Source organism: Bos indicus, chromosome 3, assembly GCF_029378745.1.
Source record: "Bos indicus isolate NIAB-ARS_2022 breed Sahiwal x Tharparkar chromosome 3, NIAB-ARS_B.indTharparkar_mat_pri_1.0, whole genome shotgun sequence".
Taxonomy (NCBI): Eukaryota; Metazoa; Chordata; class Mammalia; order Artiodactyla; family Bovidae; genus Bos; species Bos indicus.
In genome coordinates this window covers 94,691,291-94,709,518 of record NC_091762.1, presented here as the reverse complement: position 1 = coordinate 94,709,518, position 18,228 = coordinate 94,691,291, and the positions used below count along the sequence as shown (strand labels likewise).

The window sequence follows — 18,228 nt, the reverse complement described above, 5'->3', positions numbered from 1 at the left end:
CTGAGTGCCCAAAAATTGATGCTTTCAAACTGTGGTGTTAGAGAGACTCTTAAGAGTCCCTTGGACTGTAAGATCAAATCAGTCCATCCTAAAGGCAATCAACCCTGAATATTCATTGGAAGGACTGATGCTGAAGTTGAAGCTCAATACTTTGGTCACCTGATACAAAGAGCTGATTCACTGGAAAAGATCCTAATGCTGGAAAAGATCCAAGGTAAGAGAAGGGGGCGACAGTGAATGAGATGGTTAGATGGCATCATCAACACAATGGACATGAATTGGAGCAAACTCAGGGAGATAGTGAAGGACAGGGAAACCTGGCGAGCTGCAGTTCATGGGGTCAAAAAGAGTCAGACAGGACTTAGCGACTGAACAACAATCCCTATCCTCTTTTATACTGTTTTAACTTTTTTTCACATCATTTATCATGCTTTTTTCTGGTTTTGGTTTTGTTTCATTTTTAAATTTTCTGTCTGCACCTTTAGAAAGTTAGCTCTGAGGACAGGCTTTTCTTTTTCTTCATAGCTATATTTCTAGCACCTAAGTCATTGCCTGGCACTTAGGAAACATTTAAGAAACATTTGCTGAATGAGCAGAATGCCAATGCCCAAAGGGGGCCTGATATATAATAGGTATTTAATGTGCCAAGTGAAACAAAATATCAGGTAGTTCTATAAAATAAATAAAACTATGTGTACACACATACACAAAAATGTACACAAATATACATTAAATGTACATAAGTGAAGTGAGTGAAAGTCGCTCCGTCATGTCCAACTTTTTGCGACCCCATGGACTATCCAGTCCATGGAATTCTCCAGGCCAGAATACTGGAGTGGGTAGCCTTTCCCTTCTCCAGGGGATCTTCCCAACCCAGGGATCTAACCCACGTCTCCCGCACTGCAGGCAGATCTTCACCAGCTGAGCCACAAGGGAAGCCCAAGCATACTAGAGTGGGTAGCCTTTCCTTTCTCCAGGGGATCTTCCCGACCCAGGAATCAAACCCGGGTTTCCTGCACTGCAGGCGGATTCTTTACCAATTGAGCTATGAAAGCGAAAGTGAAGTCACTCAGTCGTGTTCGACTCTTTGCAATCCCATGGACTGTAGGCTTCTCTGTCCATGGGATTTTCCAGGCAAGAGTACTGGAGTAGGTTGCCATTGCCTTCTCCAGGGGATCGTCCCAATTCAGGGATCGAACCCGGGTCTCCCACATTGTAGGCAGACGCTTTTACCATCTGAGCCACCAAGGAAGTCGGTAAAAGCCCTAAATGTACATAAAGGTGTAGCAAAAGAACTAAAAGGACACAAACCAAATGTAATAGTAATATATATACATATATATATATATATGGAGAGAAAATAAAATTAGAACAAGATACAAGAACTTTAATGCTTTACACTATAGTTTCTACATATTTTTCAATCTTTTGTAATAATAAAACACATTGTTTGTATAATAAAAAATGACAATCCAAAACCCACTCCTTAACAAATTAAGTACACACACAAACACATACAACCCTTAGCTTGAATTAACTTCTAAGGGTTAAATTCAAGAGAGAATTAACTTCTATAAATCAAACATCAAATCTATTTAAAGACAGTCATGGACAAAATGCTCTTCATCATCACTTATTCAACACTGTATTAGAAGTGCTAGCAAATGAAAACAAATCCACAATATAAATAAACAAGAAAGAACTATAAGGCCAAAATATTGAAAGCTAAAACAATTCACTGCAAAAGTATATGATTAACTACAGAATGCAAAAGAATTTTTAAAAAATGAGTAAAAAAAGTGTTCAGCAAAGCATCCAAAATCAAGAACCATAAAAAAAAAAATCACAAATTTCCTATAGACCAAAGCTAATCAATTAAAATGAGATTTAAGTAAAAGATTCTATTCACAAAAGCAAAAGAAACTATAGTACATCCAATAACCACTCACATTTTATGTAATAACTTATATATCTTAATCCATTTAATCTTCATAATAACCCTAATGAGTTGTTATTCCCAATTTACGGATGAGGAAACTAAAGCACACAAAAAAAGGATTTTTATTTGCCTAAGTTTAGCAGGGATTGAGCCCAAGTAGCATGGCACCAGAAGCCAATCTGTTCCTCATCCAACAACAGAAAACTAGAAAACTTTACATGAGAAGATAACAGACTTGACTAGTCATACCATGCAGCTGGAATGGGAACACCAAGTATTACAAAGATATAAATTATTCCCCCAAATTAGCCTATAAATTCAAGGCAATTCCAATTTTAAAAGCCCAATAAGTTTGTATTTGTGTGTGTGTGTGTGTGTGTAACTAGCTGTCGAGACTGCGCTATGCTCTGTTGTGTCTGACTCTTTGCAGTCCCATGGGCTATAGCCCCCCACAGGCTCTTCTGTCCATGGAATTTTCCAGACAAGAATACAGAAACAGGTTGCCACTCCCTATTCCAGGGCATCTCCCCAACCCAGGGATTGAACCTGCATCTCTTGTACCTCCTGCATTGCATATGGATTTTTACCACTGCACTACCTGGGTAACTTGGCATAATGATTCTAAAATTCATATGGACAAAAAAAAAAACACGCCAAGAACTTTTTCAAAAGGGAAAACATGACAGGAACTGCCTTACTAATTATGAAATATAATCTTTTAAAGCAATTAAAATTAAAGAGTATACTAGAACAAGAATACCGACAGATCAATTTAAGAAAACAGGTTCTAGAAACAGAGCACTGCTTATAATATCATTGTAACACTGTTTACTATGATTCAATAAATGATTTTGAAACAACAGGTAATTCTTTAGGGAGATAAAATAGCCATTTCTACCTTACACCTAACACATATAAATTGAATAGCTTATAGAGCAAAAGAAAAAAAGTCTTAAAAGTAATTATGAGAAAATACTGTTATAATATTGGGGTGAAGAAAATTTATGCTAAATAAGATACAAAATTATTGTTTTGGGGGAGATTTCACTATATTCTAACTTAAAATTCTTCTAAAACAAAACATCATAAACTAAATCTAACAGAAAACTGTATACTTAGAGAAGAGAATAACAATATACAAAAGAAGTGTCAGTCCCTCAGTCGTGTCAGACAGCCTTTGTGACCCCATGCACTGTAGCCCACCAGGCTCCTATGTACATGGGATTTCCCAGGCAAGAATACTGGAGTGAGTTGCCATTCCCTTCTCCAGGGGATCTTTCCAACCCAGGGATCGAACCCAAGTCTCCTGCATTGCAGGCAGATTCTTTACCATCTGAGCCACCAGGGAAGCCTGTAACAAGATATGAGTTCCTTCAAATCAATAAGAGCATAAAACAAAAACAAATAAAAATAAGTTTAAAAATATATACAAACAGGGTATTCTCACGTGCTTGCTTATGAGTCTCAGTGGGTATAGTATTTTTGTAGTATATGGCAAACCTATTTTCTTAACAATGATAACTCTGTATACCTTTTACCCCAGTGATTACATTTCTAGATGTCTCACAGAAATAGTCACACACATGCACAAAGATATGTAACAATGTTCACTGCAGCAACATTCATGATAGACAAAAGTTGGAAATCATCCAAATTTCCACATAGAGAAAAACATGCAAATAAATTATCTCCTGGCCGTACCATAGTATATTATATAACTTTGAAGACCTCATTTTCATATACACAGATAAAATAATTAGCCACTCAGGTTCTAGTCTTACATTGCTATTTCTAGACCTAGATAGTGCTAAATCATTACAGGTCAAAAATGGTACTTGGGAAGATAACCATGAAATATATAACTTGTCATTACCTCCCAACTAAACCATGTAGTCTCTATTTATGTGTGTGTGTGTTGACTGTGTATAAATTTTTGGAGGAGTAAGGCTCTTCTAAGATGTCTAAGAAAACCTCTCTCCCTTTAACTTATTCAACCTGTCTACCTCAATTTGGTTTCACCCTCTCATGGTTCCCGTACTGACTATAAAGACTGAAGTAGGAACTTCCCCAGCAGTTCAGTGGTTAAGAATTGGTGCTTTCACTGTCAGACTCAGGTTAGATTTCTGGTTGGGGAACTAAGATCCCCCAAATCCTGCAGTATGACCAAAAAAAGAAAAAGAATTAAAAGACTGAAGTAGGTCTTTTTCACTCTTCTTTTTCACTTTCATCAAGAGGCTTTTTAGTTCCTCTTCACTTTCTGCCATAAGGGTGGTGTCATCTGCATATCTGAGGTTATTGATATTTCTCCCGGCAGTCTTGATTCCAGCTTGTGCTTCTTCCAACCCAGCGTTTCTCACGATGAACTCTGCATATAAGTTAAATAAGCAGGGTGACAATATACAGCCTTGACGTACTTTTCCTATTTGGAACCAGTCTGTTGTTCCATGTCCAGTTCTAACTGTTGCTTCCTGACCTGCATATAGGTTTCTCAAGAGGCAGGTCAGGTGGTCTGGTATTCCCATCTCTTTCAGAATTTTCCACAGTTTATTGTGATCCACACAGTCAAAGGCTTTGGCATAGTCAATAAAGCAGAAATAGATGCTTTTCTGGAACTCTCTTGCTTTTTCCATGATCCAGCAGATGTTGGCAATTTGATCTCTGGTTCCTCTGCCTTTTCTAAAACCAGCTTGAACATCAGGGAGTTCACGGTTCACGTATTGCTGAAGCCTGCCTTGGAGAATTTTGAGCATTACTTTACTAGCGTGTGAGATGAGTGCAATTGTGCCGTAGTTTGAGCATTCTTTGGCATTGCCTTTCTTTGGGATTGGAATGAAAACTGACCTTTTCCAGTCCTGTGGCCACTGCTGAGCTTTCCAAATTTGCTGGCATATTGAGTTGCAGCACTTTCACAGCATCATCTTTCAGGATTTGAAATAGCTCAACTGGAATGCCATCATCTCCACTAGCTTTGTTCATAGTGATGCTTCCTAAGGCCCACTTCACTTCACATTCCAGGATGCCTGGCTCTAGGTGAGTGATCACACCATCGGGATTATCTGGGTCGTGAAGATCTTCTTTGTACAGTTCTTCTGTGTATTCCTGCCATCTCTTCTTAATATCTTCTGCTTCTGATAGGTCCATACCATTTCTGTCCTTTATTGAGCCCATCTTTGCATGAAATGTTCCCTTGGCATCTCTAATTTTCTTGAAGAGATCTCTAGTCTTTCGCATTCTGTTGTTTTCCTCTATTTCTTTGCATTGATCACTGAGGAAGGCTTTCTTATTTCTTCTTGCTATTCTCTGGAACTCTGCATTCAGATGCTTGTATCTTTCCTTTTCTCCCTTGCTTTTCGCTTCTCTTCTTTTCACACCTATTTATAAGGCCTCCTCAGACAGCCATTTTGCTTTTTTGCATTTCTTTTCCATGGGGATGGTCTTGATCCCTGTCTCCTGTACAATGTCACAAACCTCTGTCCATAGTTCATCAGGCACTCTATCAGATCCAGTCCCTTAAATCTATTTCTCACTTCCACTGTATAATCATAAGGGATTTGATTTAGGTCATACCTGAATGGTCTAATGGTTTTCCTTACTTTCTTCAATTTAAGTCTGAATTTGGCAATAAGGAGTTCATGATCTGAGCCACAGTCAGCTTTTCTTAGAAGGAACCAAATGAGAGAATACAATTCATTTATAGTCTAGTTAGTGCTCAGTACTTGCTCAGTAGCATATTTTTAGAATAGGGTTACTATAAAGATTAAATGAGATATTATATAAATTTTTTAGTACCTAGTAAGAATCCAACAAATACCAGTTATTATTAGGAGAATTAAGATCATTGGTGGTGGTGGTAATGAAAATATAAAACTTCTATAAACACATCTCTAGTGTACCAGGTGAACTTTTCAAACTACAATCAATTTCCAACCTTTCTGCAAATTAATTCCAGTCCAACCATATAACTAAGCCCATCATCCCTGCCACAAAAAAAAAAAAGAGAGAGAGAGAGAAATACACACACACTAGAAAGGGATTATAATCTACTCAGTTTCCTTTGAGTTGGACAGGCTTAATGACTGACTTCATTCTAGGAACCAGTATGAATATAAGACCTATGTCAGAGTGGAAGTCCCAGAACAAACCATCTTCTTGTCTGCCAGTTCTCCCGATTAAAGAATATCCCAGAAAAAAAGCCAGATCACCAAGAGTTATCCTACATATCTATCAAATCCATTATGATTGAGTCTACACCAAAGGATTCAGTTGAGAATAAACAGATTTCTAAGTTAAAATCTGACAATCTAAACTATAAAATGCTAATGATTAAATTATGATATATCTATACCTTGAACTTCTAACTACACAAAACATTGAAAAGCACAACAAAAAAATGTTCACACATTTGTTAAATATAGTATTATACCATTTTAAAACTATAAATTACAACTGCATAGCAAAAAAGAAATAAGGTTATAAAAAACATTGCCAGTGGTTAGTGCTGGATGGAATAATTGTAGGAAATTAAAATTTTTTCTTATCTAAATTTCCTTCAAGAAACAAATAATACTTTGTCTATTGATCAATCTTTTTTAATTACTAAAAAGTAAACAACTCAAGTCAAATCTCTACTTTTCTCTAGAAATGAGCTTGCTTAATATCATTTCTGTGCATATCTAAACACAGAAAATTATATTTTAGGTAAATATATAATGTGAAGTGTTGTTTTCCAGGGTATTTTTCTTTCTAAAAATGGAATTGTACAATATATTTTGGTTTGCAACTGGCTTTTTTCATTCAACAGTAAACCATGGGACATTTCTCCATATTGATATATAAAACCATCTATTCTTATAGCTATATACTGTTTTCACTGTAGAATGGTGTAACAATTTTTAGCCAAAGAATGGACTATAAAGTTATTGCCAATTTTTTTGCTATTACAGTGCTGTAAATATCATTTAATAACTGTGAACATATTAAAAGAATAATGGCTAATATCTGAATGCTTATTATATGCCAACTGCCACAAGCTTTTATATGAATTAAACATACTACAATATCACTATTCATATTATTATTATTATTTGTACAACACATTTTTTTCTCTGTAACCTGCCTATTCATACTTGTTTCCTCTGAAAATTGAGTTCTTTTTTTAAAAAATTGGCCAGGATACAAATTTGATTTTAAAAGTTTCCAGCAGACTATTCCCAGGAGTTCTGTGAAAATGTCTGGCATATGGGCATTTATACATTCCACAAATACTATCTGAGAAGCTGTGAGTGAGCAAAACAGACTTGAACTCTGGATTCTAAACTTTCAGCCTAGCAAACACTGGGTTAATAAGAGGAAAGCAAAAAAGAGTGAACAGGGGAACACATCAATTAGAGAAACACTACACCAGTCAATACACAATTATAATTACCTCTTAAAACAGTCTTGCCTCATCCTGTGATCTTAGCTACTACTGATTAAGCTGCTGCTGCTGCTGCTGCTGCTGCAGCTGCTAAGTCACGTCAGTCGTGTCTGACTCCGTGCAACCCTATAGATGGCAGCCCACCAGGCTCCCCATCCCTGGGATTCTCCAGGCAAGAACACTGGAGTGGGTTGCCATTTCCTTTTCCAATGCACGAAAGTGAAAAGTAAAGTGAAGTCGCTCAGTTGTGTCTGTCTCCTAGCGACCCCTTGGACTGCAGCCCACCAGGCTCCTTCGTCCATGGGATTCTCCAGGCAAGAGTACTGGAGTGGGGCGCCATTGCTACTACTAGCTTAATCTTATGGAGAAGGAAATGGCAACCCACTCCAGTGTTCTTGCCTAGAGAACCCCAGGGACGGGGGAGCCTGGCGGGCTGCCGTCTATGGGGTTGACCGCACAGAGTCGGACACCACTGAAGCAACTTAGCAGCAGCAGCTGCTTAATCTTAAAATAATGCTTTACTTACACAATTTTCATGCTCAAGAACTCATAACTTCTCTCTTTAGTATTTCTTAAGTATACCTAAATCATTCTCTACACTATTTCAAACCTTTACTACTAAAGGCTTTCCTTATGTTTCCCACTTCTTCCCCTACAACTTCTTGGAGGACCACTTAGGTAGACCTCAGTGCTTACTTCACAGGAAAAACAAAAGTCCCTAATCCTTCCAGAAGAGAAGGAAATCAACACTTATCAAGCATTTATACAGATCACTTAAAAAAAAGCAGAAGAAATTTCCTGGAGATATGATTAACATTTCAAAAAAGCTTAAAACAAATTACACAGAGAAGTACAATTCCACAGGCTATTATGTGAACCGTGAACTTCCTGATGTTCAAGCTGGTTTTAGAAAAGGCAGAGAAACCAGAGATCAAATTGCCAACATCTGCTGGATCATGGAAAAAGCAAGAGAGTTCCAGAAAAACATCTATTTCTGCTTTATTGACTATGCCAAAGCCTTTGACTGTGTGGATCACAATAAACTGTGGAAAATTCTTCAAGAGATGGGAATACCAGACCACCTGATCTGCCTCTTGAGAAATTTGTATGCAGGTCAGGAAGCAACAGTTAGAACTGGACATGGAACAACAGACTGGTTCCAAATAGGAAAAGGAGTTCATCAAGGCTGTATATTGTCACCCTGTTTATTTAACTTATATGCAGAATACATCATGAGAAACGCTGGACTAGAAGAAACACAAGCTGGAATCAAGATTGCAGGGAGAAATATCAATAACCTCAGATATGCAGATGACACCACCCTTATGGCAGAAAGTGAAGAGGAACTAAAAAGCCTCTTGATGAAATTGAAAGTGGAGAGTGAAAAAGTTGGCTTAAAGCTCAACATTCAGAAAACGAAGATCATGGCATCCGGTCCCACCACTTCATGGGAAATAGATGGGGAAATAGTGAAACAGTGTCAGACTTCATTTTTATGGGCTCCAAAATCACTACAAAAAAAACCAAAAAAACAAAATCACTACAGATGGTGACTGCAGCCATGAAATTAAAAGACGCTTACTCCTTGGAAGGAAAGTTATGACCAACCGAGATAGCATATTCAAAAGCAGAGACATTACTTTGCCAACAAAGGTCCATCTAGTCAAGGCTATGGTTTTTCCTGTGGTCATGTTTGGATGTGAGAGTTGGACTGTGAAGAAGGCTGAGCGCCGAAGAATTGATGCTTTTGAACTGTGGTGTTGGAGAAGACTCTTGAGAGTCCCTTGGACTGCAAGGAGATCCAACCAGTCCATTCTGAAGGAGATCAGCCCTGGGATTTCTTTGGAAGGAATGATGCTAAAGCTGAAACTCCAGTACTTTGGCCACCCCATGCGAAGAGTTGACTCATTGGAAAAGACTCTGATGCTGGGAGGGATTGGGGGCAGGAGGAGAAGGGGACGACAGAGGATGAGATGGCTGGATGGCATCACTGACTCGATGGACGTGAGTCTGAGTGAACTCCGGGAGTTGGTGATGGACAGGGAGGCCTGGCATGCTGCGATTCATGGGTTCGCAAAGAGTCGCACACGACTGAGCGACTGATCTGATCTGATCTGATTACTTAATGCAGATTGGTAAACAATTATTTCAAGGTGTTATTTTCAACAAAATATTCTAATCAAGTCCACATCTGGTACTTAATCACACATTCAAAAGATAAATTATTATACGATGGATGTGAACTATAATGGATCATGTTTAAAGTCCCAGTGAAATACACTGAAAGGCAGGATTAATTCCGTCTGGAAAGGCTTCACAGAGATAATATTTGAGCAGGTCCTGGAAGGATAATTCAGCTCTTCTGCTGCACATACCTCCTGTCTACTTCTGGTTACAAAATTCAGAGAATTTAACTTTGGGATGGGTAAATCTTTAAAAACCATCTAGTATCTAGGTTTCCCAACTTTATTTTAAAGTAACAAAATCTTTCCTTTAAAAGTCTAACTGAAAACTTTAGTATATAGAACAGATAAACGTGGACCTGCTCTTTTGAAAGAAGAAGTTATTGGAAAACATTGCTAGTCTTAACCCCCTTCACTTTAAAATAAGAAAACTGAGACACTAAGAAGGACAGTGATTTGACAAAAGACCACAAAAATGTAATAAAAAAAAAAGACCACAAAAATGTAGAACTGCCACAACTACTCAAAGAATACCTTTTAAGCATTATCTTCTCTTTGAAGTCTTTTACTAACTTTCTCCCCAGGTTGAGTTTTACTTCTCACTTTATTCCTTGCTATACCCAGCACATGCTTCTATTATGGTTTCTATAAAACTCTGGTGCTCTAATTATATCGTTCTAATGTGTCTATGTCCCTCTACTATACTGCAAACTCCCTGAAGGCAGGGACTGTCTTAATCATCTTTATATACCCAGTACCCAGAATAAGACTCTTGAGAGTCCCTTGGACTGCAAGGAGATCCAACCAGTCCATTCTGAAGGAGATCAGCCCTGGGATTTCTTTGGAAAGAATGATGCTAAAGCTGAAACTCCAGTACTTTGGCCACCTCATGCGAAGAGTTGACTCACTGGAAAAGACTGATGCTGGGAGGGATTGGGGGCAGGAGGAGAAGGGGACGACAGAAGATGAGATGGCTGGATGGCATCACTGACTCGATGGACGTGAGTCTGAGTGAACTCCAGGAGCTGGTGATGGACAGGGAGGCCTGGGGTGCTGCGATTCATGGGGTCACAAAGAGTTGGACACAACTGAGCGACTGAACTGACTGACTGACCCAGAATAAAATATCATTTATTAAGTTATATTCAACCACGTTTCAGAAAAGATTTAAAGATATCTCAATGCATAGCACACTGTAAGACTTTAGCATTTTTCAAACGAATTTGCCAAAAATGAGGTCATTAAATGAATATATTGAAAGCAATTAGAACAATATCTGACACACAGAGTACTTTCTATAAACATTACCTAATATTATGTAAGTTTATATAGAAAAAAAAAAAACAAAACCTGAAGCTATTATTTAATCTGGATGGCAAAAACTAAATAACTTTTCTCAAAGTTTCAACTAGCTCTAATATAACCACATTTTTGATGAGAAGGAAGGAAAATCTGGTCTATTCATAAAGACCTATCGCCTGGGAAAAACAGTATAAAGAGCTGTGTTCTGTTAATCTCTAGACTTAGACTGAAGGAAGAAATTAGGCCTATCTTCAATTTAGGGCTTAAAACACTTCTTTCTCTACTTTAGTTTCAGTCACCTATATGCTGGGGGTGATGGGGAGTGAAAAAGATTATCTCTAAGGTTCTTTCCGGCTCTAACAATGTAGGGGCATAAAACAAATTAAAAATCAGAGTGCTTCAGCTTCCAACTTAATATGAATAAAAACTTAATAAAAACCAGTAAATGGTGCATTGGATTTGGTGTCAGATAGACAGGGTGTTCATATCAATTCTATAATTATTTAGGTGTGTAATTTTAAGAAAGAAGCAAACTCTCTGGATCTCAGTTTCCTCAACCTTTAAAATAAAGTTGGACAATATAATCTCTCTTTAAAATACATTATAAAAGGAGAAATTAACAATAACACAATAATAGTGGGAGACTTTAATACCCCACTTACACCTATGGATAGATCAACTAAACAGAAAATTAACAAGGAAACACAAACTTTAAACGATACAATAGACCAGTTAGACCTAATTGATACCTATAGGACATTTCATCCCAAAACAATGAATTTCACCTTTTTCTCAAGCGCACATGGAACCTTCTCCAGGATAGATCACATCCTGGGCCATAAAGCTAGCCTTGGTAAGTTCAAAAAAATAGAAATCATTCCAAGCATTTTTTCTGACCACAATGCAGTAAGAGTAGATCTCAATTACAGGAGAAAAACTATTAAAAATTCCAACATATGGAGGCTGAACAACACACTGCTGAATAACCAACAAATCACAGAAGAAATCAAAAAAGAAATCAAAATTTGCATAGAAACGAATGAAAATGAAAACACAACAACCCAAAACCTGTGGGACACGGTAAAAGCAGTCCTAAGGGGAAAGTTCATAGCAATACAGGCACACCTCAAGAAACAAGAAAAAAGTCAAATAAATAACCTAACTCTACACCTAAAGCAACTAGAAAAGGAAGAAATGAAGAACCCCAGGGTTAGTAGAAGGAAAGAAATCTTAAAAATTAGAGCAGAAATAAATGCAAAAGAAACAAAAGAGACCATAGCAAAAATCAACAAAACCAAAAGCTGGTTCTTTGAAAGGATAAATAAAATTGACAAACCATTAGCCAGACTCATCAAGAAACAAAGGGAGAAAAATCAAATCAACAAAATTAGAAACGAAAATGGAGAGATCACAACAGACAACACAGAAATACAAAGGATCATAAGAGACTACTATCAACAATTATATGCCAATAAAATGGACAACGTGGAAGAAATGGACAAATTCTTAGAAAAGTACAACTTTCCAAAACTGGACCAGGAAGAAATAGAAAATCTTAACAGACCCATCACAAGCACGGAAATTGAAACTGTAATCAAAAATCTTCCAGCAAACAAAAGCCCCGGTCCAGACGGCTTCACAGCTGAATTCTACCAAAAATTTAGAGAAAAGCTAACACCTATCCTGCTCAAACTCTTCCAGAAAATTGCAGAGGAAGGTAAACTTCCAAACTCATTCTATGAGGCCACCATCACCCTAATACCAAAACCTGACAAAGATGCCACAAAAAAAGAAAACTACAGGCCAATATCACTGATGAACATAGATGCAAAAATCCTTAACAAAATTCTAGCAATCAGAATCCAACAACACATTAAAAAGATCATACACCATGATCAAGTGGGCTTTATCCCAGGGATGCAAGGATTCTTCAATATCCGCAAATCAATCAATGTAATACACCACATTAACAAATTGAAAAATAAAAACCATATGATTATCTCAATAGATGCAGAGAAAGCCTTTGACAAAATTCAACATCCATTTATGATAAAAACTCTCCAGAAAGCAGGAATAGAAGGAACATACCTCAACATAATAAAAGCTATATATGACAAACCCACAGCAAACATTATCCTCAATGGTGAAAAATTGAAAGCATTTCCTCTAAAGTCAGGAACAAGACAAGGGTGCCCACTTTCACCATTACTATTCAACATAGTTTTGGAAGTTTTGGCCACAGCAATCAGAGCAGAAAAAGAAATAAAAGGAATCCAAATTGGAAAAGAAGAAGTAAAACTCTCACTGTTTGCAGATGACATGATCCTCTACATAGAAAACCCTAAAGATTCCACCAGAAAATTACTAGAAATAATCAATGACTATAGTAAAGTTGCAGGATATAAAATCAACACACAGAAATCCCTTGCATTCCTATACACTAATAATGAGAAAACAGAAAGAGAAATTAAGGAAACAATTCCATTCACCATTGCAACGGAAAGAATAAAATACTTAGGAATATATCTACCTAAAGAAACTAAAGACCTATATATAGAAAACTATAAAACACTGGTGAAAGAAATCAAAGAGGACACTAATAGATGGAGAAATATACCATGTTCATGGATTGGAAGAATCAATATAGTGAAAATGAGTATACTACCCAAAGCAATTTATAGATTCAACGCAATCCCTATCAAGCTACCAACAGTATTCTTCACAGAGCTAGAACAAATAATTTCACAATTTGTATGGAAATACAAAAAACCTCGAATAGCCAAAGCGATCTTGAGAAAGAAGAATGGAACTGGAGGAATCAACCTACCTGACTTCAGGCTCTACTACAAAGCCACAGTTATCAAGACAGTATGGTACTGGCACAAAGACAGAAATATTGATCAATGGAATAAAATAGAAAGCCCAGAGATAAATCCACGCACATATGGACACCTTATCTTTGACAAAGGAGGCAAGAATATACAATGGATTAAAGACAATCTCTTTAACAAGTGGTGCTGGGAAATCTGGTCAACCACTTGGAAAAGAATGAAACTGGACCACTTTCTAACACCATACACAAAAATAAACTCAAAATGGATTAAAGATCTAAACGTAAGACCAGAAACTATAAAACTCCTAGAGGAAAACATAGGAAAAACACTCTCCGACATACATCACAGCAGGATCCTCTATGACCCACCTCCCAGAATATTGGAAATAAAAGCAAAAATAAACAAATGGGACCTAATTAAACTTAAAAGCTTCTGCACATCAAAGGAAACTATTAGCAAGGTGAAAAGACAGCCTTCAGAATGGGAGAAAATAATAGCAAATGAAGCAACCGACAAACAACTAATCTCAAAAATATACAAGCAACTCCTACAGCTCAACTCCAGAAAAATAAACGACCCAATCAAAAAATGGGCCAAAGAACTAAATAGACATTTCTCCAAAGAAGACATACAGATGGCTAACAAACACATGAAAAGATGCTCAACATCACTCATTATCAGAGAAATGCAAATCAAAACCACTATGAGGTACCATTTCACACCAGTCAGAATGGCTGCGATCCAAAAGTCTACAAATAATAAATGCTGGAGAGGGTGTGGAGAAAAGGGAACCCTCTTACACTGTTGGTGGGAACGCAAACTAGTACAGCCACTATGGAGAACAGTGTGGAGATTCCTTAAAAAACTGGAAATAGAACTGCCTTATGATCCAGCAACCCCACTGCTGGGCATACACACTGAGGAAACCAGAAGGGAAAGAGACACGTGTACCCCAATGTTCATCGCAGCACTGTTTATAATAGCCAAGACATGGAAGCAACCTAGATGTCCATCAGCAGATGAATGGATAAGAAAGCTGTGGTACATATACACAATGGAGTATTACTCAGCCATTAAAAAGAATACATTTGAATCAGTTCTAATGAGGTGGATGAAACTGGAGCCTATTATACAGAGTGAAGTAAGCCAGAAGGAAAAACGTAAATACAGTATACTAACGCATATATATGGAATTTAGAAAGATGGTAACAATAACCCGGTGTACGAGACAGCAAAAGAGACACTGATGTATAGAACAGTCTTATGGACTCTGTGGAGAGGGAGAGGGTGGGAAGATTTGGGAGAATGGCAATGAAACATGTAAAATATCATGTAGGAAACGAGTTGCCAGTCCAGGTTCGATGCACGATGCTGGATGCTTGGGGCTGGTGCACTGGGACGGCCCAGAGGGATGGTATGGGGAGGGAGGAGGGAGGAGGGTTCGGGATGGGGAACACATGTATACCTGTGGCAGATTCATTTTGATATTTGGCAAAACTAATACAATTATGTAAAGTTTAAAAATAAAATAAAATTAGAAAAAAAAAATTTTTTTAGGGTAAAACAAAGACCTTTGTTTAAGGAATGTGGTTATATGCTACACTTAGATGGGCTGAAAATAGACCTCATGTGTTATTTAGGCAGGGATGATGCTCTGTTTGGGGATTCCCAGGTGGCTCAGTGGTAGAGAATACGCCTGCAATGCAGGAGACTTGGGTTTGATCCCAGGGTTGGGAACATCGCTTGTAGAAGAAAATGGCAACCCACTCCAGTATTGTTGTCTGGGAAGTCCCATGGACAGAGAAGCCTGGCGGGCTACGGTCACAGGGTCTCAAAGAGTCGGACATCAACATAGCCACTGAGCATGCACACACACGCACAGTGCTCTACTGAAAATATCACAAAGTGTTTTGGGGTGAAAGGATACCCAGAAAACACTCTAAACCATTATCCAAATCAGTTGATGATAAAAAATAAATTCTTTATAGAGAAAACAATATCTCTGATATTTCAGTGGCAGCCGCATTCTGTGAACTGCTGTTTATATTTCTTTAAATAGCAGTATTATTAGGAGATAGAAATTATAAATCACCTCTGCCATTTTACAGTTATTGGAGTATACACAATATCCATACATGTAAAAAAGAAAAGGGTACTACAAAAGTATTAATGCACAGGGTCAGGATTAAAGGTAGCAACCTCTTGTGATCGATATTGTTAACTTTTGTCCTTTAAAAAATTGTGGTAGAAATATATACAACAGAATATGTACTCTTTCAACCATGGTAAGTGTACAATTCAGTGTGAATACATTCACAGTGTTTGATGTTGTTACATTTTTAAAATTAAAACTTTGGAACTAATTGCTTTCAAATCAAAATTTTGTGTTCCTATCTACTGGCTGAAGGAAAGGATGGAAAAACAAGATTAAAAAAGTGGATATGAGATTGAGGAATAAACAAAGTTGATTACAATTTTAAAAAAATAAATAAATAAATAAAATACATTATAGTCATGGCATTCTATGGAATAAGTTACATGTGAAGAAAATATTTAGGTGGGGATTGTTATTACAGATGTTTAGAGGATTATGGTATAAACCAAAAATTGGAAAATTCAGGATTGGGAGAAATCTTACAAGTCTTCTCTGACTCACCCAAATGAGACTCAAGATCTCTCTAATACATTCTTAGAAGAGGGCACCCAACCATTCTTAGCAATGAGAAACAACCCATGGAAATAAGTTACCTCATCTTAGGCCAACTCTAATACCTAAGTTCTTTTAGTGAAACTACATGATCCTTTAGTAACTTCCAGCCATTAGTTTTACCCCTTTCAATTACAGGCACCTCAAGCCATGTAAGGGGTCGCACAGAGTCAGACACGACTGAAGCGACTTAGCAGCAGCAGCAGCAAGTAGTTGTGGATAGTGACACTATGCCCCTTACGTATCCTCTTCAGAATTAAAATCCCCAGCTCCTTCAACCTTTCCTCAAATATAATACCAAGTGTCCCTGACCATCCAGCCTGCCTTCCTCAGAAAAACCCCATTCTTGAATAGGATGGAAGAAAAAAGTAAAAACAGAGCTACCATATGACCCTACAATCCCACTCCTGGGCATATATCCAGAGAAAAACATGGTCTGAAAAGATACTTGCACTTCCAGTGTTCACTGCAACACCGTTTACAACAGCCAAGACACAGAAGCAACCTAAATGTCCATGGACAGAGGAATGCATAAAAGACGTAGTACACACACACAATGGAATATTACTCAACCATTAAAAAGAGTGAAATAATGGACCTAGAGAGTGTCATACTGAGTGAAGTCAGAGAAGGAGAAATACCATATGATAGCCCTCATATACGGAATCTTAAAAAAAAAAAAAATACAAATGAACTTAAAAAACCCGAAACTCATAGGCTTAGAAAACGAATTTATGGCTGACTGGTGGAAAAAGGGAATTTGGGAAAGTCAGGTACATACTGCTATAGTTAAAATGGATAACCAACAAGATATTGGATAGCACATGGAACTCTGCTCAACATTATGTGGCAGCCTGGATAAGTGAGCGTTTTGGAGGAGAACGGATACATGCATTTGTATGGCTGAATTCCTTGTTTGTTCACTTGAAACTACTACAACACTGTTAATCCGCTATACCCCAATACAAAATAAGAAGTTTAAAAAAAAAAAAAAAGGAAAGAAAAACCTCCATTCTTGCCTGAGAGAATGTCAAAACTACTCGAACAAACCCTCCCCATTCTAACTTCCTGATTCCCGGTGGAACCCAACATCTCCCCCTCTTAGAGCTGACACCACATAGATGCCCCTAACTGCCCTTGCCACCTCCATCCAAGCAAGTTTTTGGCGTGGGAAATAGTGCCCCTGATGCTCCTTCGGAAGATTAGGATAAAAGAAGTGACCACAGCGGGAACAGAGACGCCCGCCTCCTCCCTTACCGGTATTGCTTGGGGTCGCTGGGAGACTTAATGATCTCAGGGTCTCCGGCATTATTGACAGGCCCCCTCCGTCCCTCCTCCTCAGATTCATCGGCTCCCAGACGGGCAACCCGGCCGCTCTCGCCCAAATCTTGTCCATTGGGCTGCAGGTCAGGGCAGCTGCAGGTGGACTTCGCCTTGTTCCTTCCAGGCATGGTCAGTGTAGGAAAGTGTCTGGCAGCCGCCGAGTCTTCACACCGACCCCGCGCTTCTATTCTCGAAAGCGCCGCGAGCTCCCGCCCGGCCTCACACAACTTCCTCCCGGTGGCACAGACTGCAGCTACCGCGACTCTCCTCAGCATTCACTACCAAGACGGAACGCTGGGCATGCCGTTCCCTAGGGTCCACCTCCTCCTCCTACTCCTCCAGCCGCTCCTCCTCCTCCGCGTTCCAGAGGCGGTGGCCGCCGGCGCTGTTGCTGCCGCAGCCGCTGAGGTGGACAGGCCTGAACCCCTCCCCCAATCCGGTCTCCCTCAAGCCAACTTCCCTCATCCCCCCCACCCTCCTGACCGTCGATGACGCAACTGATATTAGCCAATCATAAGGCAAGA

At 38.5% G+C, this 18,228-nt stretch overlaps 1 protein-coding gene across 2 annotated transcripts in view; it reads right to left on the bottom strand.

Moving 5' to 3' along the window:
- Positions 1-18,147, bottom strand: part of NRDC (nardilysin convertase) — a 102,768-nt gene extending 84,621 nt beyond the window's left edge. The window contains exon 1 of one of the 2 annotated variants that reach the window (XM_019957497.2): positions 17,639-18,147. In XM_019957497.2, coding sequence (XP_019813056.2) covers positions 17,639-17,979 — 341 coding nt within the window. In that variant the 5' untranslated portion in view covers positions 17,980-18,147. The remainder of the gene's footprint in view (positions 1-17,638) is intronic. The other variant, XM_019957498.2, reaches the window with a different exon arrangement.
- Between the last annotated feature and the right edge of the window lie 81 nt (positions 18,148-18,228).